Source organism: Cygnus atratus, chromosome 15 (genome assembly GCF_013377495.2).
Source record: "Cygnus atratus isolate AKBS03 ecotype Queensland, Australia chromosome 15, CAtr_DNAZoo_HiC_assembly, whole genome shotgun sequence".
NCBI classification, from domain to species: Eukaryota; Metazoa; Chordata; class Aves; order Anseriformes; family Anatidae; genus Cygnus; species Cygnus atratus.
In genome coordinates this window covers 3364918-3390048 of record NC_066376.1, presented here as the reverse complement: position 1 = coordinate 3390048, position 25131 = coordinate 3364918, and the positions used below count along the sequence as shown (strand labels likewise).

At 60.8% G+C, this 25131-nt stretch overlaps 1 protein-coding gene across 2 annotated transcripts in view; it reads left to right on the top strand.

Annotated features, from left to right (window-relative positions):
* Nucleotides 1-25131, top strand: part of MPRIP (myosin phosphatase Rho interacting protein) — a 70855-nt gene that overhangs the window by 13434 nt on the left and 32290 nt on the right. The window contains exons 4-7 of one of the 2 annotated variants that reach the window (XM_035563350.2): nucleotides 14947-15098; nucleotides 16840-16924; nucleotides 21158-21368; nucleotides 22664-22823. In XM_035563350.2, the coding sequence (XP_035419243.1) occupies nucleotides 14947-15098; nucleotides 16840-16924; nucleotides 21158-21368; nucleotides 22664-22823 (608 nt within the window). Of the gene's footprint in view, nucleotides 1-14946; nucleotides 15099-16839; nucleotides 16925-21157; nucleotides 21369-22663; nucleotides 23181-25131 lie in introns of both variants that reach the window. The other variant, XM_050713843.1, reaches the window with a different exon arrangement.

Here is a 25131-nt window from a genome sequence, read left to right as displayed (position 1 = left end):
CCCACGGGGGCGGCCGCCGCAGCGCACCGGGAGCCGGGCGGCAGCTGGCCGGAGACCTCCCAGGCAGCCGGGCGAGCGGATTGAATTGCTCTGCCCTGAACCTGTTAGACATTAATTTTGCGGCTTTGGCAATTTCTGCTCTTATTAAAAGCGGGGAGGGGAGGAAGGCGTGGGATCGGGAGGGGAGCCCACGGGCTGGCGGCAGCGGCGGAGACGCCGGGCCTGAGGTACCCACGGGCAGCCCCGGCCTCCTCTTCCTCCCCCCCCGAGCGGCGTGTTCGTCAGCAAAGGGCACATCTGTTTGCAAGCTGGGGTCAGCAGCTAATGAGCTGCCGCCCTGAAAGCGGGCTGGGAGGGGACGAAGGGCCGTAGTTGGCAGCGGGGCCGGATCCAGGCCTCCGGGCACGGCGCTGCGGCGGTTTCTCACGGCTCGCTGCCGGGCGGGTGGAAAACTCTGGGCATGGTCCAAGCGGCCGCAGCCTCCTCCTTGCCCCAGGAGCCCGAAATTGTGCCTGAATCCCGTCGGAGGGACGGGGCGCGCGGGCGGGGAAGGCACCTCTCTGCTTCCAAACTCGGTCTCCGGAGGAGCCTGGTTTGGCACCGCATTCCTCGGCTGAGCCGCTGGCTGGGCTGTTGGCTTTTTTTTTTTTTTTTTTTCCCTTTTTTTCCTTTTTTCCCCTTCCTTTTACAGTTGGGAGCCGCGCGCTTCTCGGTGCTGATTTTTATGACCGAGTGGTTGTAAGGCACCTGCAAAAAGCAGCCGGCCCCGAGCACCCCGCTCCCCGCAGGGCTCACCGGGACCCCCGAGGGGGGCGAAGCAGCGTGCGTCCCCTTCCCCTCCACCCCAGCGAGCAGGGAGCGTGCCAGCGGGGGCTGTTCCCAGCTCTGCCGAGCCCTGGGTAAGCCGAGCCTGCTCAGACGTGCACAAATTCCTCGCTCCCAAACAAACGGCAGCGGATGCGGAGGCCGCCCACCCCTCCTGCCGCCCTCCCCGTGGCTGCCGGGGGGCTCGGCCAACCGATTGCTCGGGGGTCCCGTGCCGAGCCACCAGTGTCACCCCTCGGCTTGCTTGTCCCGTTCCGTAGGGCTCTGGGCGGGATGGGGGGTGTGGAGGGGCTGATGTTCCTCCCCCCAGCAGCTGGTGGGTGGTGAACCCGCTCCTGTGTTGAGTTTAGGAGAGGCGGAAGGGAGGGTGAGCTGCCGCACCGCCCCCTGTGCACCCCGGTCCTGGGGCCCAGCAGTGCCACGAGCCGTCCCATCCGTGCCGTTCCCAGCAGATGCATTCCCCAACTTCCCCACTGTTGGTTATTTCCCCGTGGTTAGTTTGAGGCTAAAGCCTGGTTTAAAAAACAAAACAAAACAAAAAACTAAGCTAAACCAGATGCATCCAGAGACTTGTTTTGGAGGTGCAAGAGTCGCCCAGGAGGAGCTTAGACCTTCAGTACTTTATCCTCTCCGGTTTCAGATATCCCAACGCCCTCAGCCCGCGGGGAAGCAGCCAGCAGGGAGGGATTGCCCTGCTGCTCGGGGGCGAGGGGGGACCCGTGCCGGGACGGGGAGCGAATCCTCTCCCTGCAGCCCCATCCCGGCACGATTCTTCCAGGGGGGAGATGCCCAAACTGATGCTGGTGGCTGCACCCTCCCACATCGCCCCGTGCTATGCAAGGGCTCAGCCCGCCTGGTAGAACACCCCGTGCTTGCAGCAGGAGAACAGCTCAGCACCGTGATGCCGGGGTGATTTTGGGAGGTTTTGGCCGAGGCACGGGAGCTGCCACAAAAACAGCGCCGGGGTAGGGGGACGGAGCCGGAGAGCGGACGGCATCCGGGCTGCGGGGTGGTGGCGAGTGCAGGCAGATCGCGGAGCGGTCGCCTCCTTTTGTTGTGCTTGCTGCTCTCTATAATTAGCTGCCGAGGTTATAAATAGAGCCCCGCTGCATGGGAACGCCGCGGATGCTGCGGACGGGGCTCGCGGGGGACCGGGAGCGCTCTCCTTTCCCCGCCGCACCTGCCCGGGGGACGGATCCTGCCCCATGGCTTTGGGTCAGAGAAGAGGGCCTGCACGGCCACGGGGCTGCATGCCGGGGTCCTAAATCAGGAAATCGGCCTGTTTATGATGGTGTTAGCCTAAATAGGACGGAGCCGATGTCTCCGCTCCAGCCTGGGGTGGCTGGGTGGTGGGGAAGGAGATGGGAGCGGGGAGGGGACGGTCGGGAGAGCGCCGGCACCGCCGGGTGGGTGCGTAAATGGAAGGCGAGGGGCCAGCTCGGAAGCAGGAGGTCTGGCACCACGCAGAGGGCTGCTGGGGTCACATCTGGAGCCCCGCACAGCTCCCTGCCCCTGGAAGCCTGCATGGAGGGGCTGGGAAACGGTTAAAGGAGGAAAAACGGCGGCTGGCGGGGGATCCGAGCGAGGGAGGGATGCGTGCCCGCGGATGCCGTGGTGCGGAGACGCGTGTGGTTATTATTTCCTAATCGACCCCCCTCCAAATTCCTCTTCCTTCAGCAGAAAGGGGCAGATTTTAAAACGTCACCCCCAGCAGATCTGCGCCGTGCTAATTCTCATCGTAGCTCCCTCCTTTGTCATCTACGTTGTTCCAAGAAGCCAAGAATCTGCGTGTGTGTTTTTTTTTTTTTTTTTCCTCCCCTCCTCTTCAGATCAAAGCAGTTTACTTCAGTCTTGGCACAGGATGCAAATTCATTGGCAGGGATTAAAAACGAACCTTAAACATCCTGGCTTTTCCATCCTTACTTTTTTTTTTTTTTTTCCCCACCCGTTTCGCCATTTAAGCGTTTCCAAACCCTCCCTGCCCCCTCTGCAGGGGCAGCACGAGGCTTTGCGAGCCCGCGCTTCCCTCGCGCACGGGGCTTTTTTCCCCCCCACCCCTGCAGCCACGGTTTTGCTGCCGTCTTCTGCTCGCCAGATCTTGGGAGACTTTCAGTTTCTGTTTAGCATAAAAAGCTCTTGGCTCGAAGCGGGAGCGCGGTTCAGATTTCAAGCAAGCTGGAACAAAAAGGGCTGGAGCGGAGCGGCTGCGAGATGGGCAGCGGCGGTGGGAAGAGCAGGGAAAAGAAACGCGTTTGCTGGGGAGGAAGATGCTCTGCGGGGAGGCTTTGCACGGGATGCTGAGTGCTCGTGTAAAAGCTGATGCAGGAGAAATAGGGAAGCGTTGGGAAGAGCCAGGGGAGCAGCAATCTGTGCTCCTCCAGGGCTGCAGTAAGAAGCCCCCTGGTGCTGGGGTGCAAAGGAGAGGGGACAAAGCGCAGCCTTGCGATGGCTCTGGGGGACGTATAGGATGTATAAGTGTTGGTGGTCCCCGACTGAGTTCAGGGGTCTTTGGAGAATGTTGTGCTTAATTTTCAGTACTGCTTTTGGGGAAAAAAAAAAAAAAAACCCACGTGGATCCACCAGGAGCCCTGCGAACTCATTGCCTGGGGCATCGTTGAATCTGAGTGATGGGTCTGCTGCCAGAACCCCAAAAAGTTTTTGGGATTTCTGTGAGCTTTGACGGATTGAGCTGGCTGCTCCTGCTCATGTTTTCCCCTTCCCTAGCACGGGTGGAGGAAGCTGCTCCCCGTGCCCATGTCCTGGCCCTGCACCGGGTGCCTGCAAAAGCCTCCTGGGAAGGGTCCCGGAGCGAAAGGCCCCGGTGGGAGGTTTGGGGAGTTAACAGAAAGGACGAAAAGTGGAGCTGGGAGAGCGGGATACAGCCAGTGGCCTCCTAATTAGCGAGCAGCTTTGATGGCCTGGCCCAGGTGCTTCCTTCCTGAAAACAATGCCGCGCTTATTGTCTTCTGCAGGGCTAGCTGCAAAGCTGGAAGTGCTCCCACACTGAGAAACGGGCCCGGGTGCAAGTGGCTCTGTCCTTTTTTTGCTTTTTGTTCTACCCCTCCAGCTAGCAAAGCAGTTTATTTAGACGACACGTGCAGGAGCAATGAGGGAAACGAGCTGGGGTTTAAATCCCCTGTGTCTAGTTTATGGGAGATAGAGCGATACGGGCGCTTGTCGTAGCTGGGGTTGTTTCTTCGTGACTCCTGGAAATTTGGGCTTCACCCCCGTGGCCTCCAGCCTGGCTGCGAGCGCTCGGCGGAGCCGAGTCGTGATGTGCTGGGAGACGTCGGCGCACGAACCGAACCCGCCTCTAAGGGCGTTGAGCAGCGGGGATGTCAGGGTGATGGGGAGATGACACAACCAATTGCCGAGCACGCCTTTACCCAAATGTGACCCTCTGCATCCCCTGGTGGCCTCGGACCTGGCTTTCCTCCGGGTCCCACCGCGCTGAGCACATCGAGCAAAGCGTCTGACAGAGTGCAGCCCTCCAGCAGCAGGCGACAGATGGGAGCACTGCTGTTTACCGTGGGCAGTTGCTCCAGCTGCTGTTATTTAAAAAAAAAAATAAATCAGAGATTGCAATGGGAAACAAACCGGGGAGCTCCTGGCTGTATCAGGGAGCGCAGAAGGCTCGTTTTGGTGTATTACAGGGCTAGCTGTAATTCCTCCCAGCCCCAGCGGGGCCGATGCCTGAGGTCCTTGAGGACCACCGGGAGGCTGTGGGCTACGGGTTGGGTAACGCGGGGCACCCGTGGTGCTCTTGTGTCAAAGGAGTCCCCGGGAGAACGGCGTCCTGGTGGCCAGCACGGCCTTGGTCCTGGCTCTGCCGGTGGCACCCTGGCCTGCCGCGGTGGGATTCGGCGCCGTGAAACGCAGCGAGCCCTCGGTGACAGCTCGGAGGGGACGTGAATCGAGCGAGGCGAAGCCACTCCGAAAATCAAAGCAAGTTCCCCCCTTTTCTTTTTCCTCCCCCCTTTTCCAAAGCGATCCTGCAATCCCCGCTTGTTGACATGACATATGTGGGTTGGAGAGAGGCGGCGGCAGCTTCTGGCAGGGGAGGAAGGGGCCGGGGGGGGGGCTCTGCAAGCCGAGATGCTGATTACCAGGGGCAGCAAATAGCTTGCAGCTGCCTCCGCTCAACACGCTCTTTGTGGCGCTTGCAGCCACCCTTTGGACACAGCTATTTTTAATTTCCCCGAGCGCGCGCGCACAAAGCAAAGGGGGTGGGCGATGCCGCCGGCAGCCCCCTTTCCTGCCCCCCCCCTTCCCAGCTTCCTCCTGATCTCTGGAGAATTGGGGGGGCTGGAAGGGAGGGGGGGGCGCCCCCACCTCTCTTCGATTCGGGTTTGCCTCGGGAGCCGGCCTCGGCGTCCCCCCTGCCCCGCGCCAGTGTGTGCGGGGAGCTGGGAAAATGCAGAAATAAATAAATACACAATTAGGCCGGCGTCCAGCCGTGGGGGGTGCGGGGGGAGCACTGCAAAAAGAGGCTCTGGCCAAATTTTGGAATGCCTGAGAAAGTGGTCGGAGCTGCGGGCGAGCTTGGGGGCTTCCCACCGCCGCTGCTCCTCGCGGCGGCCCCCGAGGAGGAAGAGGAGGAGGAGGAAGAGGAGGAGGAGGGAGGCAGGAGGCAGCCCCCATCCTCACTCCTAGGGGTCTCTGTGATGAGAGCAGGGGGCTCGGCAGGGCACTGCACCCACCGTGGCTCAGGAGCAAACTTTGCGCCGGTGTTTTTGGAGCCCAACGCCGAGGCGTGTACTCGGTTCAAGCAGCAACATGGTTCGGGGTTAACAGATGACTTATTCGCAGCCCCGTGTTTCTCTGTTCTGGTAACCATTAGTGAATGTGAGATTTCTGGTTTGCCCCAGACATGCATTATTCATCGGTTTTGAGGCTGTGTGAAAGGGACCTTGTCAGGTTAAAACTTGCGTGGAGACGAGCCGAGGTCTTTGGTGGGGTTTTGTAAACGGCCTTGCTCGGTGTTACCACAGGCAGGGGGATCGCTGAAGTCTTGCGCCGCTGGTCAGTGCTGTTTGAGGCATTGCTGGTGGAAAAAAAGAGAATTCCCAGGCAGGTTTTCTTCTTCTTGCTAATGGAGTTAGCCTGCACACAGCTCTGCTGGGCAGCACGGCTCCTCGGCCACCTCTTTGCTTCCAGGAGGGTTGCCATCGGTCCCCAAGCGCTGGCGCTTCAAGCTTTTCCCTTGCCTCGTTGGGGTCCCTGGGAAGAAAAGGCTCAGCAGGACAGGATTGGTTTTGGACGTGTCCCCCCAGCACCATCTGTGGGGTTTCTGCCTGTTATGATGCTGCAGCTGGGGAGAAAGGGTGGGATTTGGGGGCACCTTGACCCTTTCCTCCTCGTTTCCTCTGTCGATAAAGTCCTAGCAGATGACCAGGGCGCTGGGGTGGGTACTGGGATATAATGATGGTTTTGGTTCGCTTTTCTGGCTGCTTTCCCATTAGGGGAGGGACGTGGGGATTATGGATGGAGCAGATGTGCACAGGAAGGGGACGTTTGGCTTGCATGGCTGCTGCCGCCGTGCACAGGCTGATGCAGGGGGGAAGAAGAAACCTCCCTGGGCTCAGGCCCCTGCCCTGCACCACCTCTTTCCTCCCAACCGGGGCCCTCTCCCTGCTCCATAGGAGCTCCCAGGAGCAGCTCCCGGCCGCAATCCCTCTCCTCTCCCAGCAGAGAGGCGGGCAGGGTGAAAGCAATCCCCGAAGCTTGGTGTGTGCACGTGCCTTCGGGCTCTGCTGCTCCCCCTCCAGCTGGAGACCCCCGCGCGCCCTGGGAGCCCGGCCGCGAGGTATTCCCAGCCCCACAGGAAGCTCTGCAAAGCTCGTAAGCAGAGCGCTGGGGAGTAATGAGGTTTCCAGGCTAATTTGGCAGGATTCAACAACTTCCACCCAAGCATCTGTGCCTGTGGGAGTTGCCCCAGCCTCCGTAGGTCTGGGGCTGCTGCTCTCAGGGGCTCGTCCTCCTCGCCTTGCTTGCAGGCGGTGGGCGCCCGCGCGAGGTGCTGCTGTTGACAGCGCTCGGTGGAGGTGGGATTTAGGGGGGCTGCGGCTGGGAATGCTGTGACTTGTGGAAGTGTGAGGGTCTGGCGGTGCTGATGGGGCTGTGCTGGGGCTCCTTGTGGCCCCGAAGAAGCCAAACGGGAGAGAAACCCCGTCCATGGCCCTGTGGTCTGTGCTGGTAACCCGCAGCAGGAGCCCGGGCATGGAGGTGCTGCTCTGCGCCTTGGGTTCAGCAGAGCTGGGCCGTGGTCAGATGGCATCGGCTCGAGCAGTTCTAACCCTGTGTCATGTCAAGTGGGAGGCCTCTGCTGACTTTGTCCGTTGAAAAGCAGTGCTTCCCTTCCCTTATTTTTTAGTGAAAAACAGAAAAATTCTAGTTCATGTGGAACTGAAAGATTTTTTTTTCTATTTTTTTTTTTCTTTTCCTCCTGAGACACCAGGAAATGTCTTGCCATTCTATGTACTCTTTTCTTGTGGAAAGCACTTTTGGTTTTTCCCTTCGCCGTGGCGTGCAGTTCGCTGTGCTTCCTGGGCCGGCGCAGTGCAAGGCCCTAACTAGGCCCTAAAACGAAACAGAGCTCGAATCGATGGCTGTCTGTGGGCGGCTTCACGCGGCTGCCATGGTGCTGACGGTCTGTGTGGCAGCACGAGGACCTCTCCTCAGTCTGCTGCCACCATTTGCTCCGATTCCGCCGCTCGGTGTGTTTGTAGGAGAGGTTGTGGGATGGCTGGAGACCAGGAGACGGAGCCTGCTGTACCTCTAGGCCCGAGGGGAGATGGGTTCCCCTGGGGAGGTTTGGGGGCTTCGTTTTACTGTCTCAGCCCGGTTCAGCACATCCCAGCGCAGCGAGGGTGGTGGCATCTCGGGTGGCCCCGGGCCACGGCGGGTGCCCTGGGTCAGAGCGGCGCTGAGCAGAAGACCTTGGGAGTCGTTCCAGCAGCACTTGTTGCTGTAAATAACGTTGGGGCCTACATCGGCTGCGGTAATTTTCCTGCCTCGCGAGAAGGCTGGCTCCAAAAACAAGCAGCGAGCAAGCTGCGCCTTGGCTTCATTTCCTAAGCTTTTTCCCAAGGAGCGGAGCCCTTTTCATTAGTCTTTTTTTGTGGCTTCCTGAAGGATCCTGAGCTAAAGAATCGCCCCCTTGCCAGTTTTTCTCCGTGTCTGCGGCCATCTCTGTGCGCAGGTCACCCCGGGGGGGTCCTGCTGCGGGGACCTGGTTGGTGACATTTTTGGGGAGCCCCTTCCCAAAGATGGGGAGGGACATGGTGGTCGCGGGCATGGCAGAGCCCGCCTGGGGCTCGTCTCCTCACGCCGAGGGGGCGGAGAACAAAGTCGAGGAGGCCAATTTGGAGCCGTGCGATTTAAAATTTAAACAGCCAAATGCAAATGGATCCCGCCTGTCCTTCCCACCCCCTGGTGGCTGCGCTCCCCTTCTCCAAGCCACTTGTCCCTGAGCTGAGCTCCGTCCCTCACCGTGTGCGGGGTCCCGGCGCGTGGTCTAGCTGGGTTTTTGCTGTCGGGCTCCTTGCCGCGACAGCCCCACAGAAATTTCCTTCCCCTCTGAGCGGGTGCCTGCGCAGCGGGGAGCGGGGAAGATGCCATGCTGGCAGCTGCGAGCAGATGGGGTCGGATCGCTGTCATCGCCCCCCTCCTGCTCCTAAGGGAGGAGGACATTTTGCATTCGAAACGCCGTTAGCCCTTGCCATGTGTCCATGCCATAAGGAGAGCAGGAGGGAAAAATAGCTTTGAGTTTGCAGGGCTATGAGATGGCGGCTTTGGCCGGGGGTGTGCCTGCACCGGGCGATGCTGGTTCCTTTGGTTTGATACATGAAAACCTGGGACCTTGCTTTTGTCCCCAGCACGGTGTCGATGTTCTCTGCATCTTCTGTCCTTCTGCTTCTTCTGTCCTTCTTCCCCTCCAGCAGGGTTGGAGATGGAGAGCATGCACGTGGGTACCCACCCGGTGACCGCAGCCATCCCAGCTGGACAAGGGGCATTCCCCGACCATCCCTACCCTTGCAGGCGGTTGTGCCCTCGCAGGCGGTTGTGCCCTCGCACGCGGGGCCAGGACGCGGCCATCCCAGCCCCGCACGACCCTTTGGAGGCCCTTCAGCAGGAAAGAGGTTAACAGGAAGGAGGCAGGCGAGGCGCTGGCTGCCAGCTCCAGACCCCGCTTTGGGGTGGGGAGCAGCTGGGAGCTGCATGCTCAGCGCGAGAATCGCCTTATAAGGCCAGGACGAGCCAATTCCAGCCTCCTGCTCCGCTCCGGCGCTCGCTCCCCGGGCGGGCGCCCGTGGGGACGGGGACGCGGAGGGGATGTGTGGCCCCCACCGTGATGCCCAGGGTGCTCCGCGGTGCCGGCACTGCCCTCGGCACCGGGTGGGAGAGGAGCCCGAGGGTGCTCGCGGCCAGCTCGTGGCCTCGCTCCGTGTTTAGACTCGCTGTCGGTGGACGTAAACACCGGTTCTGCTGAAAAGCGGCCCCTGGCTGAACTCTCCTGCCCAGCCCCTGCGCTGCGCCCCCTCCCCAAACTGTGCCGGGGGAAGAAAATTCCTTCCCCCTGGCGAAAGCGGCGATGGACTTGTTTTATCTCCTGGTGGAGGCTTCGGGGGGGCTCTGGAGGGGCCCGGTGTGCAGGGACAGGCGTGCAAGGGGCTTGCACACCCATCCTCTGAGCCTTCAGCCAGTTCCTTGGGGGGTGACCTGGGCCCTGGGGAGCTCCTCCGGCGAAACGCATTTCAGGAGCTGGCTGTCGGCATCCGTGATGAAGAAGCAGGGGCTGACAGTGAGTGACGAGGCCGGTGGGGAGCAGCTCAGTGCTTTTCTGAATGGGATGGTACGGTAACAACGTCCTTCCCTATTGCCTGGTGCATGCCCTGGAAAACCAGAGGTTTCTCAGCAGCTTCCCTGAACACTATCTGCCGATTCAGGCAGGCTGCAGGTGAGGAAGGTGCTCGGGTGGCCGAAAAAAGATACCTCTCTGCCTGCTGGCATGGTGCGGGGAGAGGAGAGCTGCCGGGGGGTTAGCAAAGGATGGGGAGCGCTCCCACTTGCAGGGAGGTACAGAGGTAGAGCCCAACCTTCACTCCCCTTTGATGGGTGACTGCTGCCATCCATCCTTTCGCAGAGCTTGCTGAGGTCGTTTTCAAGCTCCTTTGTCTAAATCCCGCTTGCTTGACCTGTTAGATGATCTATAAGTGTAATAAAATCCGCCCGCGGCAGAGCTCCGGTCGCACTGTGGCCGTATCGATAGCTCTGTGCCTAGTGCCAGGATGCCTACAGCGCTCATTAAAACCCTGCTGTGGTCCCAGCCCTGCTCTCGCAGCACCAGGACACCGGTGGCCGAACGTCCCAGGGGCAGGCAGTGCATCCAGCCCCAGATCCAGCAATCCTGCTCTCTCCCCGCCCCAAGCACCGGGCACAGGCGATGCTTTTGGCAGCTCCCCGTGCGGAGCGCGCTCCTCGGCAGCCACCCTCATGAATATTTTATCTCGGAGAATGAACATTTGTCAAGAAGCATTTACGGAGGCGGCCTGGATGTTTCTTCCCTAGGCGTGCCCGGCTCGCTGCTAATCTGGGGCAGCGCTGGGAGCCCAGGCAGAGCAAACCCGAGCCCGAGCCCTTCCCCGTGCAGCATCGGGGCCGTCGCAGCGAAGCGGGACTGTGGGGAGCAGTCAGCCTCCGTCTTCCCTCTGGGATGGCCGGACCCCGGTACCAAGGCAACCAGCCTGCCATGCGAGATAGACAAATGGTGGTTTTCTTTATTTTCCTTTTTTCTTTTTTTTTTTTTTTTCTTTTTCCCCTCCTGGTTCTTGGCAGAAAGTAAAATGTCCCTTTTGTTTGGTTTCCTCCTCCCCCTGCCCCATCGCCTTTCTTTAAAGGTTGTGCTCCAGATTTCATCAAGGCACGTTGTGTAACGGCTCGGGAGCACGGCGCAGCCGTGGGCCCTGTGCCCCCGAGGCCGTGGCACAGCTGGTCCCAGGGTGCTTGACCAGGGGGCTACCTGCTCCGAAAATGTCTTGTGTGCAGGTGCTGAGCGAACCTCCGCTGTCTTTTGGGTCGAGCTCCTACAACGTGCCTGCATTAGAAATGAAGGGGAAAGTATTTGGAGGAAGGCAGGCTTGGAGCAGGACCCAGAGCCTGTGATTTCTGACCACATGGGTTTGTAACTTAATTTTGACTCCAAATAATCCTGTGGTTCTGCCTCAGCCTCTCAAAACTGTATGAAACGAGGGTCTCATGCAGGCAAACCCCATGGGCTTACAGCCTCGGCACCCAGCACCTTGTACCCTCTGCCGCAGCACCTGGGTCTCCTCCTTAATGCCTGCTGGCATTGCTTCCACGGGGCTTGTGAGAGGTTCCGATTCTTCCTTTCCCTCCTTTCCACCATTTGTTCCCCCTCCTGTGTTACTCACACACCGGGGGAAGGAGGTAGGGAGCGTTTGATACCCAGGTTTGCCATTTTGGGGTGCCAGGGCTGGGCAGGGGCTGGCTCCGGGTGGCTCACACAGGACCATCTCTGACCCCAGTGAATTCACGAGCAGCGAACAAAGCTGCTTGGATTAACTCCCCGAAGCGCAGAACTGGGGGCGCTTTATTCCTTTCCCCTCGGCTCTGACGTTTCTGGTTTTCAGAGAAGATGGAGCTGCGTCAGGAAATGATTCACAGCTCAGGGGAGGCGGAGGGGAGGCGGGGAGCGGACGCCTCCAAAAGTCCCCGCGCCTCGTCCCAGCCCGGGGGCTGCCGGCGTTGCGGAGGGCACGGCGCGGCGGGGCCGGCATCCCGGGTACCCGGGGAGGACGGGTTGGAGGAAGCACGCCCTGTAGGTTTCGCGCTGGTACCGAGGGGGACGCGGCGAACACGTGCGTGTGTAAATATGGATCTGTCATACCCCTGGGAAACAGCGCTGCGATTGTTTCTTGGCGCCGGTTCCTCTGCTGATACTGGCAGCGCGGAGAGCCGCGGCTGCTCATTCGGCGCTGCTTCCCCGCGGCGGCACGCTGCGAGCTGCTCCGCTCCCGCCCGGGCTGCTGCTCGCCCTGCTTCGGGTGGGGGCTTCCACCCCTGCCTCGAGTTTTCCCCGTTAAAAGACGCCCCCCAGGCACTGGATGGGGGTAGCTGTGCCCTCCGTCCCATTGATGGCAACGTGGGGAGGTGCAAAAGCAAGGCCAGTGCCTGGGGACGGGGCTGTCCCCAAGGTGGGACCGGCAGAAGCCCCGTGTCTGCTCCCACCTCACCCCGGTGCAAAGCTTCCCGTGGCCCTGGGGTCAGGCCCAGCACGCACGCGGGCGTTCGACCTTATATCAAAGCGTCTGCTCTTCAAAGGGCTGGGTTGAACCCCCTGCCTTGTTGTTGTTTTGGTGCCTGTGCCGGGCGACACCTCCCTTCTCCTGCGTTTGGTTATTCCCTTCCACTTGCCGGAGCCACGCAGCCCTGCCCTGGCCCGGCAGCAGCCCAGGGCCCCTCTGGGGAGCGCCGCTCGGTTTTTGGGTGCTCCCCAGGGAGCTGCGTCCTCGCCCGGGGTGGGGGGGGGGGGTGGGGGGGGCCGCGTCTCAGCCGTTGGCTCGTGCTCGTGCGTGCTTCCACCTCGCAGCATTTTGCATCTCGCCTGGCTTCAAAGCGCCTGCGTTGGCTGCGAGGAAGGAAATAAAAGAGATGTAAAGGGATTTAAATCCCTCCCGAGCGAGGCCGCTCGTCCGTCAGGTTTCAGCTCCTGCCCAGGGGTGCTGGGGGGCCGGTTTGGCCACGGTGCCTTTCCTCTCCCCAGCTGTGGGTGACGCGGTGCCCGTGCCTGGCACTGCTCGGGGTGCTTTTCGTGGTGTCCCTGCTGTGGGGCTCTAAGCGTGATTTCGGATGGGCACCGATGCAAACACTCGCTGTCACAAGGAGGGGTGCGTGGCAAAACCACTTCACAGGACCGGACTGGGGGAGGGGGGAGCCCAAAACTGGCTCCTCTGCTGCGGGCGAGCTCGGGTCGGAGCTGGATGTGAGCCGTGGGGAAGCTGCCCTGAGGTCTGGGAGGGAGGAGGGCAGGCGAGGTTTGCAGGGAGCCCTCTCCTGTGCTCAGGTTGGATGTGTCAAATCCGTGCCAGGTACCTGCGGGGCCTCCCGGGGATTTGAGGGGTGCACGAGGCAGCAGGGAGCAAGTCAGCGTCCCGTGGTTCCCATGGGGCTCCCTCGTGGAGCCACCCTCAGCCCCTTTCCCCCCCGTCCTGGCCGTGTTTCCCCGTGCACGAAGGCCGTGGGTGGGGAAGGGGTCAGACCCACACGGCCGGCCGGAGTTCATGGTCCTGGAGGCCTTGGCACAGCCAATGGCAAGGGAGACAAAAACGTTTCCAAGACTCCGCTTGGAGCCGGAGAAAGTTTTTCCGTAGGGTTTTTATAGCTACCGGAAAGCGGGGTTTTATTTTTGTTGTCTAAGACAAAAAAAAATCCTCTTAGGAGTTGACTTCCCGCGGCAGCGAGCGGGGAGGGCTGCGCTTGAGACGTGTGGGGCTGCGCTCGGCTTTTCTTCCCCTTCCCCCTGCGGGGTTTGTGGACGCTGGTGCCGGTTTTTATGAACAAAAAGAGGAGGTTTTGGTGTCCCTGGTGTAAGGCCGGTCCCGTCGGTGTGCCTGCACGGGGGCACCGACACCGCAGCGTCCCCGACAGCTCCCTGCCTGCGATGCTCACGCTCCCTCCTTGGTCTGTTCGGGGGCACAGCTGCGGGGAAAGCTTTCTCCTGGGGGAAGGGGGATATTTCCCACATCCGCACGCGGCTGAACCGGGGGGCTCAGGGGGCTGAACTGAATTTCCTGGGGTCACAGGCTGGGGCCGTCACAGCTCTCCCCGCTCGCCTCTTCTTTGCGCGCCGCAGGCTGTTTTGGAGGTGGTTCGCTGGCAGGGGAGCCTGTTTCCGTGGGAGAAATCTTAACAGCGCCTGCCAAAAAGCCATCTCCCTGTTGGCCTGGCCATCTGGAGGGCGAGAGGAGGCTTTGCTGGGGCGAGGAGATGGCGTCGGGTGCTCCTTCGGTGCCATCTGCAACTCGGAGAGGTCCCTGCCCAGCTCCTTTATGCCCCAGGTGCGGGTTTGTGCCAGCCCCCAGTGAGCTGGGATGCCGGGGGGGACCCCAGTGTCACCGTGCCCTGCCGGCAGGACACACAGCAGGCTGGGGATGGGGACGACGGGGATGTGGCATCGCCGCTGTAATCGGATGAGCCGGTGCTGCTCCAGATGGACCCGTCAGCTCTCGTCAGCGCTGACACCTCTCCGGGTCCCTCCGCGTCCCCGTGGAGCAGGGGGACCAGGAGGTGACACCGTGCTTGCGGAGCCTGTCGGGTAAGCGGGGTCCCTGCCACGCCGCTGCCCTGCAGAGCACGACGGGCACGCGGGGGGCTGCCCGGGGGAGATGATGCCGGCAAACCCCGCATTTCATTTATGTTAATGGGAAAAACCCGCTGCGCGTGTGTGCGCGCCCGTGGCCCTGCTGGCTGCTGGCCCAGCCCGAAGGAAAAGCAGATTCGCCCCCTCTTCCCCTCCCCGCTCCCCCCGGCTCGGCCTCTTCCAGCGAAGGTCAGGCCCGGAGCACGGCGGGTACGTGGCGGGGAGCATCGCAGTGCCTGTGCCACCCCTTCTGTCCCCTTTGGGCAGCCCCTGGAAGTGATCACATTGTGCTGGTGTTGGGCTTGCAGCCCTGGGGCCGAGAAAGGAGCATCCCCTGGGCAAGGGAGAGGGCGTCAGGGTGGAAATAGCGCTCTGAGGTATCACACAGTCCCTGGGATGAGCAGTTGTGCATCGTCAGTCGCTGCAAACCCAAACCGGGCCGCTCGGTGCCTTGTGTTGGTGTCCCCGTGCTGCACGGGGCAGTGATCCTGCCCTGGCTGTTCGGCACAGGAGAAGTGGTGTCCTGCTGGCAGAAGTCCTGGGCCTTCTGCTCCGCGTCCCCTGGCGTGCAGCACGGGGCTTTGCCGTGTACCAGCGTGGTGCAGGACGGCTCCGAGCGCTCGTGGGCAGAGCACCGGGGTGCGCAGGGAGTTGGTGGCTACCAGGAGAGGTTTAGGGCGAGCGCTGTGCCCATCTGCCCCTCTCTCCTTACGCGTTCTCCTTTCTCCTTCCCCTTGCAGCCCACGACCCTCCCGCAGGGCACCATCAACATGAACCAGTGCACGGACGTGGTGGACGGGGAGAGCCGGACGGGGCAGAAATTCTCTTTGTGCATCCTGACGCCGGAGAAGGAGCACTTCATCCGGGCTGAGAACAAGGAGATCATCAGCGGGTGAGCGCAGCCCCTGCCCGCGGGGCTCTTCAGCGGGGAGGAAGAGGAGGGCAGGGAGCACAGCCCGATGCTTTGGATGCGCAAGCGGGGACCACCCCGGGGCTGTAATTGCTGCCTCGGGGACTGCCTCGGTGTCGGATGGTGACCGGGAAACATCCTCTTCCCGCTCCTTCCCGTCCTTCCCGAGGCTCCGTGCTTCCCAGCCTGGCACCGCCAGAGCTGGTGCTTCCTGCTGAACGGATTTATATTTCCAAGCACCTCTGTGGGTTGCGCCTCCCCCGTTTTAGTACGTAGCGGTTGAAATAGGCACTTTCCTGCCAAGAGCTTGGGTTTTTGATCAGATGTGTGTTTTCGTGGGTCAAGACTGCCCTGCCCTACCAAGACCGGTGGGCACGGGTGACTCCGGCTCCGCGCGCGGCGTGCAGCAGCGGGGGGCTGCGGGGCCAGGGGACGAAGACACGAAGGGAGCGTGGCACAGGGGCGCTGGCACGGCGGTGCCGGCTCCTCTCCTCCAGCCGAGGCAGGCACTATGGTTTGTGCCCCCAAACCTGGCACACCCCCGGCTCTCTTCTCCCTCTCCCCACGCTCCTGTTCGCAGCTCAGCCTTTGTTCCCGGCCCTGCCAGCGGTGCGAGGGGAGAGGCATTGCAGAGCAAGGTGGGGCTGATTTATTGTTCGCTGGCCCCAGCGCTGGATTTCGAAGCAGCGCGTTTGCTCCTGACTGCAAGCATTAATCATCCCGGAGCAGTCCCGCTCTGGGCCCGAGCCAGGCGGGTTTCATTTGCAGTTGCAGCACGACAGGAAGATTTCCCCGGCTCGGGGAGAATTTGTTTTACGTTTGTTGCATGCTTCTGGCATTTATTGCTTAACCAAAACCCACTTGATGTGGTCATCTCAAAGCGCTTTACAGCAGCAGCGTGCGAAGTGGGAGGAATAGGAGGGCAAAGCACGGAAATCTGAAGCCCAAGCCTTTTCCAGCGGTCTGCGGATCCTCTCCGAGTTCACGGGGATGTAGGGGCAGCCCGTGGGAAGGCATGGGAGGGTGCCCCGAACGAGAGACTTGTGCACGAGATGGGCTTCTCAATGCCAAGTTCACGCTGCTCTTTCTTAGACAAAAGCTCATTGTGTGCTGCCTTTAGCGCCTCTGAAGGGAGAGGGTCCTGCCAGAGGCTCTGTCCCTCCCCTGGCTCGGCAGCTCTCGGCTGGCTTTTAGGATCCTTGAATCCCTGCCTGGTGCCACCCTTGCCCACGACCTCTCTCTCGCAGTGAGTGGTGTGGAGCCGAAGCACCCTGGAGCTGTTCCCCGTCCCTCCTTCCCTCCTGGCCTGCCTCGTGAGTTGCTTTTCCCCCAGGCACTGGCCGGGATGCTTTTGGGGCACCGTGGTACCCCCCGACCAGCTTGTTGAGGCTGAGCTCCTCTGCGTGCAAGAGGAGGGAACATTTATGGCCAGCTCGGGGGAACATTTACGGCCAGGTTACCAGCCCCTGGACATGGTGGGTTTGGGGCGAGCGCTGCCGCTCACCGGCTCTGTCTCCGGAGGGAGCGAGCCCTTGGCTTGCAGGCAGCCTGTCCCTGAGGCGGATGGGGCTGTGTCTGCGTGACCTGGTCAGAGCCCCCCCCCAGCAGGAGCAGCTTTGGGGTCTGCAGCACCAAGCGGTGCCCCGTGGGAAGCTGCCCTGCACCCCGAGCGCTGCCGTCCCTGTGGCACGGGCCTCACCCACTGCTTGTTCTTCACCCACAGGTGGCTGGAGATGCTGATAGTGTACCCCAGGACGAACAAGCAGAACCAGAAGAAGAAGAGGAAGGTAGAGCCCCCAACTCCTCAGGTAACCCCGGGGGGGACACACTGTGGCTTGGGACCACGGCTCTGAGCACCGACACCCCCCAAAACCATCGGGGTGGCCGCGGTCTCCTGGCCCCAGCCCTGCACGTGCTCTCCCAAATCCACGAGGTCCCGGGGGGGCCAGGAGAGGTGCCGGCCGCTCGCAGGCCTCTTCGGCAGAAGCAGGACGAAATTCCAGCGGGCTCCGGTTACCCCCTTGGAGATGACCCCAGAGATAATGGGAACGAAAGGAAAATAGTAAAGGCCAGGGCCGGGCTGGGAGCTCCGGGGGCCGGAGCTGCGCTCTCCAGGGACCCGGCGATGGCTTCGCCTTCACTTTGACTATAAATGGTAAAAACCGGGGCCGGCCGTGACTCACTCGTTCCTGCCGGGCTCCCACGTGGCCGGACTGGGGGAGAATCCCACAGATTGGGAACGTGACCCCGAGGCCGAGCTCGTCCCTCGCCGGGGCTGAAAACAGACCTCCGGGTGCGCGTCCTGCTGCAGCGGGGACCGGCTGGGAGGGCTCCTCCAGCTGAGCCAGGCTGAGGGTCCCGGGGAGGGAAAGTCACTTTGGGGTTCCCCTGAACCCCAGTTTTCCAGTCCCCTTCCCTGCAATGATGTCCCCAGGATGGTGCAAAGCAGGCTGTGGGTGTCTCGTTTGCATCAGGTTTCCGCCACTCCACTGACTCTAATCCACGGGGACCAAAAAAAAAATAGTAACGGGGCAAGATGATGCTTTTTTTGCACGCCCTGCTGGAAATCCGAGCTGCCCCCTGCAAAGGGATGGGGTCAGCACGGCCTCCCGAGCACCAGCGATGCTGCGGGGGAGATGCCACCTCCCGTGGCCAAGAGCTGGCACGTTACAAGTGCCTGGCGTCCATCCCGGGGCGGGGGGGGGGGGGTGCTGCGTTTGGGGCACCCCAACAAGCTGTCACAGCAGGGCAGGGCACGCAGCCTGCCATGGAGCTCGGCGCAGCCCTAAACCCAGGCTGGGTTTGGGAAGGGGGACGGGGAAGGGGGAGGAGGAGAAAGGGGCGAGGAGCCAGCAAAACATCATTCTGGGTTACATTTTATCGCCATGGCAACTTCTTGGAAACCTTACAGGATCCGAGCTGCCGAGCACCAAATAAGGGAAGCGGCTGCGGGGAGGACGCTGGCTCCCCACGCACGCGGCCGTGCTCCCCAGGTGCTTGGGGACAGGGTGAGCGAGGAGCCCGGTGGCGCTTTTCCCCCCTTGGTTTGGGGCACGGCATCTTGTGGGAGTTTTTCCTCGTCCGGGAGGGTTCAGGGTTCTGTGCCCCAAGCCCTATCCCTCTTGCTGCCCTCTTTCCGCCCTCTCCATCAGGGCATTCCAGCCCCGCAACAGCACTGGTAATACTGGAAAAAAGGTGAAATTCACGTCGCAAATCCAGCCTCCGCATGGGGCTCTCCTCTGGCTGGGTGCTGTGCTGCTTCAGGCACCCACGGGCAACCCGCAAAGCCAGAAGGGAAAACGCACAAGCGCCTTTGCTCTGTCCCCCAAATGGTGCCAGTGCAGGCAGCCGGATGGTGCTGGGGAGAGAACCAGCACCACGTCCCCCTCTGTGAAGTGGCCTCTCCTGGAGCTGGCTGCCGTGCAGCTCCCGCTCCGTGTGCCGCTGGGGAAAGGCTGGTTTCTTTCTAAAGACGGCCGCACGCTAATCCGGCGGCGGATCATGTCTGAGAGCCACTCGGGGCGTGATGGACGCCTTTGTGATTTAAAAAGAAAAAAAAAAGAAAAAAAAAGAAAAAGGATATTTCTGCTTTTTCTCACTCCCGTGTGGTTTTCCTCCTCCCTGTTTCAGCAGGGCTTGGCTGCACCTGGGCGCTCCCGGGGCCTCAGGACCATTTTCAGCTCGCCCCATCGTTTTACATCCCCCCCCCCCCCCGCAAAAACGCCGGGGTGGGAGCCATGCAAGCGAAGCTAAGAACGTTGCTCCAAGAGCTGCTCTTTGGGCAGGGGTCGCTAGATGCAATCCCGGAGGTGTTTTTCACCTTTGCTTTGCAAGCAGCTTGAGGGCTTAGGAGAAATTAAGTTCCTCTTGCAGTTTGCCCCGGCAGCGTGGTGCAGGCGGAGGGAGAGAGGGCGCTGCCGTGTCTGACTGCTCTCTGTTCCTGGGGAGCGGAGGCGTTATCTGGGGCTGAAATCTGGGGTTTGAGGTGCCCTCTGTTTCAGGACTGGTTTGCGCTCGGGTGCACGAGGCTCGTACAAGGAGAGCGTGCCGAAAGGTCAGTGCAGCTGGAGGTCGGTTTTGATGACGTTGGTGCTCGCTCGTTTTGTGAGCCGTTCGTTCTGAGTGGCAAAGGGTTAACCGCTCTGCTTGTTTATAGACCGCTTTTTGGCCCTCGTTTCTGTGTTTAAATACGTATCTACAGATAATGATATGGGGGGTGGATGGAAGGAATATATAAAAATATATATCCGAAGCTGGCACTTGGCTTCGGGCTTTGGATCAATGAATCAGAGAGTGGCAGAGGCTGGAGGGGACCTCGGAGCTCGTCCGGTTGCCCTCTGGATCGTTTACCTCCGACGTCGCATTCCTTTAGGATGAAATTTCCGAGGGGATTTTTTTAAAAATAGGGGTCATTTGTGGCTCGTGGAGCTGGTGCCTGTGCACAGATGCAGGAGCTGGTCCCTGCGAGGTGCCCGCAGCATCTCTGCCTGGAGGCACAGCGCTAAAACCCACCGGGGGCTCTGCCGACCGGCAGGGAGGTGATGATTTTATGCTGCTTGCAGCCCCTGCGAGCACTCGTGTCCCCCTGGCTCCCAGCTCAGTGCTCCCACACTCCTGGGTTCCCCCCGGTGTGCTGAAAGGGAACAAACAGCCGGGAAACTTTCTGCAACCCGGGGACCGCGGAGGGAGGGTTAATTGTCATTGATTTATTGATGGCTTTGAGGAAAATAATCTGGTAACGCAGAAGCTTAATACGACAACAGCAAAACATCTGCTAACGAACAAAGCCAAACCCTAAACGAGTTGTGAAAGCTGCTGCCTCTCCTGGGGCATGGATCGAACCTGGGCTGCCGTGGCCGTGGTCGCAGGGAGCCGCCAGCACGGGCTGCTGCGGGCACCCACACCGGAATGGCATCGTCATCCGAGCCCCTCCTGGCCCGCGATGCTTTTAAATTGATGGCTATTGTTTTAAAATAACTTAAAGCTCAATGCAGTGCCATATTTCCCTTTTGAAAAGAAGCGTCCTTTTACGTAGCCAAAGCACCCGGGAGGAATATAGCGCTGGATGGTTTCTATGCTTTTTATCAATGGCCCATAACAAACCAGTTGTGACAAATTAACAATGCAGCTGCTCGTGGCAGGGAATTAATTTTCTTCCCCATCCAATATCCTTTAGCTTGATTTCTGTTTTTTATTTTTTTTTTGTTTTGTTTTTTGACGTTGCTTATAACACTGAGCAAATTCAGTCCTGGCAAATGGGACCCGGGAGAGAAGCCCGGTGCTGCTGTGTGCTGCTGAAGGCAGCAACTGCCCGGGAGCCAGCCACAGAAGGACCAGGGGCATGCGGGGGGAAATGGGGGATGCTGTGCCGTATGTCCTTCAATTACCGAGGGTACAAACGGGGAGGGAAAGGGCAGAGACCAAAAGCACTGAGGGCTTTTGGAGAAAGCTGCTGTGTTGGAGCTTAAGTGAGGTTGCACAGGTCCCCGAGCAGGACAGGACCCTCGCTTGGGGTGGGCTGGATGAGCTCAGAGCATCCCCGACACGTAGCGAGGTGACTTCTCCCAGGAGTTCCGTGTTGGTGGCCGCAGCATCCCGCGTGCCGCCCCGGGAGGGGCAGTTCCTATCCAGTTCCTGTCCGAGAACAAAGCCGGCGAGCCCCTCCGCTGCTCCAGCACACGGCCAAAGGTTTCCTTCGTTTGTCGGCTCGCCTGTGCTTTGGAGCCTTTTCCAGCCGCACACGTGGGAAGGTGCGGCCGGTTTCGGGAGCCCTCCCCGGGGAGGGACGGCGAAGGACGTTTCCTCTCTCGCTGCGAGAGCCTCGGTTGTCGCTTTGGCAGAGGAAGTCCTGGCCTGGCCCCCCGCCGCGCTGCCGTGGGGCTGGGCTTCCCCCTCGGGAGGGTGGCGGTGGCAGGGGGCCGAGCGGCCCCGTCCCGTCCCCGTCGTGTCACATCGTGTATTGTGGGCAGCGCCGCATAGGGACCACGGGTGCAGAGCCAGTGTGAACCCCTCTAACCCGGTTGTGCCCCCGTTCTCTTTAGGAGCCCGGTCCTGCTAAGATGGCCGTGACCAGCAGCAGCATCCCCAGCGCGGAGAAGGTCCCTGCCACCAAGTCCACGCTTTGGCAGGAAGAAATGAGGGGCAAAGACCAAGCGGACGGGGGCAGCGGCATCAGCCCGGCGCAGAGCCCGGTGCAAGGGCAGGCGGGGGCTGCCAGCTCCCTGAAGGATCCCGTGTTGGACAGCAAAGAAGGTGAGGGCCAGGCTGGGTGACCTGCGTGTCCTCGCACCCCTGTGTCACAGCACCGGGCAGGGGGAGGACAGGGAGCTGATGCTGCAGAAGCTGATGCCTGTGTTTTTGGGAAAGCGCTGGTTTTTGGAAGCACTTCGGTGCTGGGAAGGTGCCGGAGCCCTGGCACAGGCTGCCCAGAGGTTGTGGAGGTCCTTGGGGATCTTCAAAAGCAGCCTGGACGTGGTGCTGGGCAGCCTGCTCCGGGTGGCCCTGCTGGGGCAGGGTTGGAGCAGGGGGACCCAGAGATCCCTGCCAGCCTCAGCCCTTCTGGGATTCCGGGATTGTGAGGCCGGGATCGTGTCCCGTCGGTGTGAGCGTGCTCTACGCGAAGCTCACCAAGACGAAGCTTGAACATCTGAATGCTGGCACCTGGCTGTTAGGTGCTGCCTGGCCTCGTGCTGGGAGGAAAATGAGGGGGAAAAGTGCCTTTTATAGCACCTCTGCCACCGCCCCGGGGGAACCCACGGGGTGTGGGGGCCGCGCTGGCTCAGCCCGGCCGCTGGGGCTGCCAAGCCCTGAGCACCGCTTCCTCATCCGGCCCCTGCACCAGGGCCGCTGTTTATATTTGGGCTCCCTGATTAGGCCAGGGAAGGCGCCCAGGGCCACGGCATTGTTCTCCCTGAAACAATAGGGGCTGGGGATTTTTCCTGCCCCGGGCTGAGGAGAAGTTTCCTTTATCTGCAGGATGGGAGCAGGAGCAACCGAAGGGGCTGCCTTCCTCCCTCCTGCGCCCCGGGGCGAGGAGCCGTGCGTCCATCATGTTTGCCTTGGAGCTGGGGCTGCTGCTTGGAGGGACAGAGGTGGAAATGGCTGTAGGCATTCACACAAAACTTCCCCAGAAAAGACGTTTCTCTGCTTATATACAGCCTGCTTGGTTTCTTTGAAGCAAAAAGCATGCACAAGTGTGAGAATTCACACCTTTCCTGTGGCTTTTAATGGGGCAGAGTGTGAATGTGCACGCTGTCCCCTCCTGGTGACACTGTCCGTGCCACCCTGCACAGCACCGGGACCCCACAAGCCCTTGGGGTGTCCTGTGTCCCCAGGATCCCCTGCTCCCTTCAGAGCATCTCCCCTTCCACGTGGGCCAGAAGGGTGGTCAGGGTGGGAGAGCCCAGGGTGCCGAGGGACTCAGCGTGGGACTGGGGACCAGACTGTCCCTGCTCTCGTTTCCTGCGCTGTTCCTGCCTGGAATCGGGGCAGTTTTTGGTAAAAGCAGAGCTCAGGCTTGAAACCAAACCGCCTTTTCTGTCCCTTAGATGAGAGCTCCATGAACGGAGACCGGATAGACTGTGGGCGGAAGACACGTGTCGAGAGCGGTTACTTCTCCTTGGAGAAGACCAAGCAAGACTCGAAGCTGGAAGAGCAGCAGCTGCCGCCCCCACCGAGCCCTCCCAGCCCCAGCACCCCGAACAACAGGTACAGTTATCCCAAATCGCCCTCGCAGGAGCATGCCCAGCCCTTTCCTTCCCCAGGTACCCGATCAGGCGACCGAATGATTCACAGCTTCTCTCTGAACTCCTTGGACTCGAAGAGCAGTTGCCCCATGCACAAGGACTCCAGCAGCAGAGATGTAGGAAGGGGAGCTGAAAAATCGGGGCGTCCCCTTTCTTTTAAAGCCAGCCGGCAGTACACCACCCTGGCCGACGTTCCCAAGGCCATTAGGATCAGTAATCGTGAGGCCTTCCAGGTGGAGAGGAAGCGGCTAGAGCGGAGAACCCGGGCGCGTAGCCCTGGGAGAGAAGAAGTGGCCCGGCTCTTTGGCAATGAGCGAAGGTAAGGGACGGGGGGCTCGCCTCCTCCTTGCATGCTTGCAGCGTCCACAAGTTTGGGTCTCACCCTCCCTGCCACAGCCCCGGACGCAACGTGAAGCCCCTTTGCCTTGCAGCACTCGTGGGTTTCAGGGCACCCTCTCCGTCCCCTCCCCGGCGCGGCACAGGCGGGCAGCTGGCACCATGAATTAGGTTAGCTCTCCAAACGGCGTTAGAGCCGGGTGCGTTACGCAACTGCCTAATGAGCTGAGCGAGGTTTCAGAATGTCACGGCAGTAATCTGGGAGAGGGGAGCCGGGCGCAGCTGGCTGCAAAACGGCTTAGTGCGGACGAGGGCGGGGAGGGCGTCAGCGGGCGCGCGGGCACGGCACAGGCGCGCTCGGCTCTCCCCGGGCGAGGCGAGGGACGGGCTTGGCTCGCCCTGGGAGAGACGCTTTTGCGCAACGAGGGCAGCAGAGCAAACCAGGAGACGGGCCCCGGGCGAGAGGGCTATCTGCCAGTCTGATTTTCTTGCCCTGGTTTTCCTCTGGGCACGTTCTCTCTCAGCGTGGTTTCGGCAGCGCTGCTAGCTCGTTTCTTCACAGCCCTAAAGGACTGTTTTCCAGCCTGGCACCCGGGAGCTGGGGGCGGCTGTGGGAGCGTGGCTCTGCGCCCATGCCAGGTTCAGCAGCAGGATCCTGCCCCTACCGAACCCATCCCGGCAGCACACGCAGCGGGGGATGGAGGAGCAGGGCACGGGGTCTGGCTTTCTCCCTGCCTCGGGAGTCCAGTCCCCTGGGGATGGAGGAGAGGGATGCCATGGGGGTCCCCTGGCCACCCCGGCTGGGGACAGGGCTGGAGAGAAGCTGGTAGCTGCTGCTTGGCAAAGCTGCACGGCGTTGGTGCAGGCACGGGTGGCATTGGATCCCTGCTAGATTGCTTACACGGGGCACCCCGGGGAGCTGGGATGTGCCAGCCGAGGGCAGAGAGGAGCAGAGATGTGCATGCAGATAGCAGGGACCAGGAGAGGACACAGCTGCCACGGACTGCTCGTTTTTAATGTCAGCCCCACTCGTTTCCTACTGGCAGGTGCCTTTTCCCAGGGAAGGGCTGTTTATCCCAGCCCAGCTGGGCTCCTGAGGCTGCGAGCAGGATTTGATTGCTGTATCAGAGTGGGCAAAATTTCTCCTGTTTAGCAGAGCCGTGCCAGTGCAGGGAGAGGAGCAGGCACCGGGGTCCTGTGCCCACGGGGCTGAGCCCAGTCCAGCGCAGGGCGCAGCGTTTTTGGGGCGATGGCAGCACCGGAGGGCTTGGATGCGTTTGGCACCTGTATTCCAGGTGGAGTCGGCAGGGCACGGAGAGGCAGTTTGTTGTTGCACCAGAGAGCTCCCATTTGCCCAGCTCAGCTTGGCTTGGCTGCTTTTTAAATTTGAGTTTCCTCAGTCCACATACTCCTATCCTTTTTTTTTTTTTTTTTTTTGTCTCCCCTCCAAATTCAGGCCACGCTTTTTGAGGTTGAGCAAATACGATAACTCAGTTCCGTGCTTTCGGGGTCAGCTTCTCCCCCTGGCTTTAACACCATTTCTAATCCTCCTCCTCAGTAACCCACTAACCCGTCCGGGAGCGTTTGCCTGAACTCACTTTGCCCACACGCGAACCCCACAGGCGCCAGCCGGGCATCGTTCAGATTTGCCTCTCGTCTCAGGGCAGCCCAGCTGGCTCGCTCCGATTCTGCTGGTATTTTTGGCCCTTCCTCCCATTTTCTGTTAACCCACGGTAAATCAGCGCGTGATTCCAGCTCCGGCTGGAAAAGAATTCAGTTAGATGCCTGGCACTCCATCCCGAGAGGCACACCTGTGGTCGTAGCTCCAGCTAAAGCTGCTTTTCGGGCTTCTTGCCCTGGTTCCCTATAGTAAAAGATATTACGTGACTTACGCCCATGACTGTGCTGGGAATTTTCCGTGCCGACCATTTATA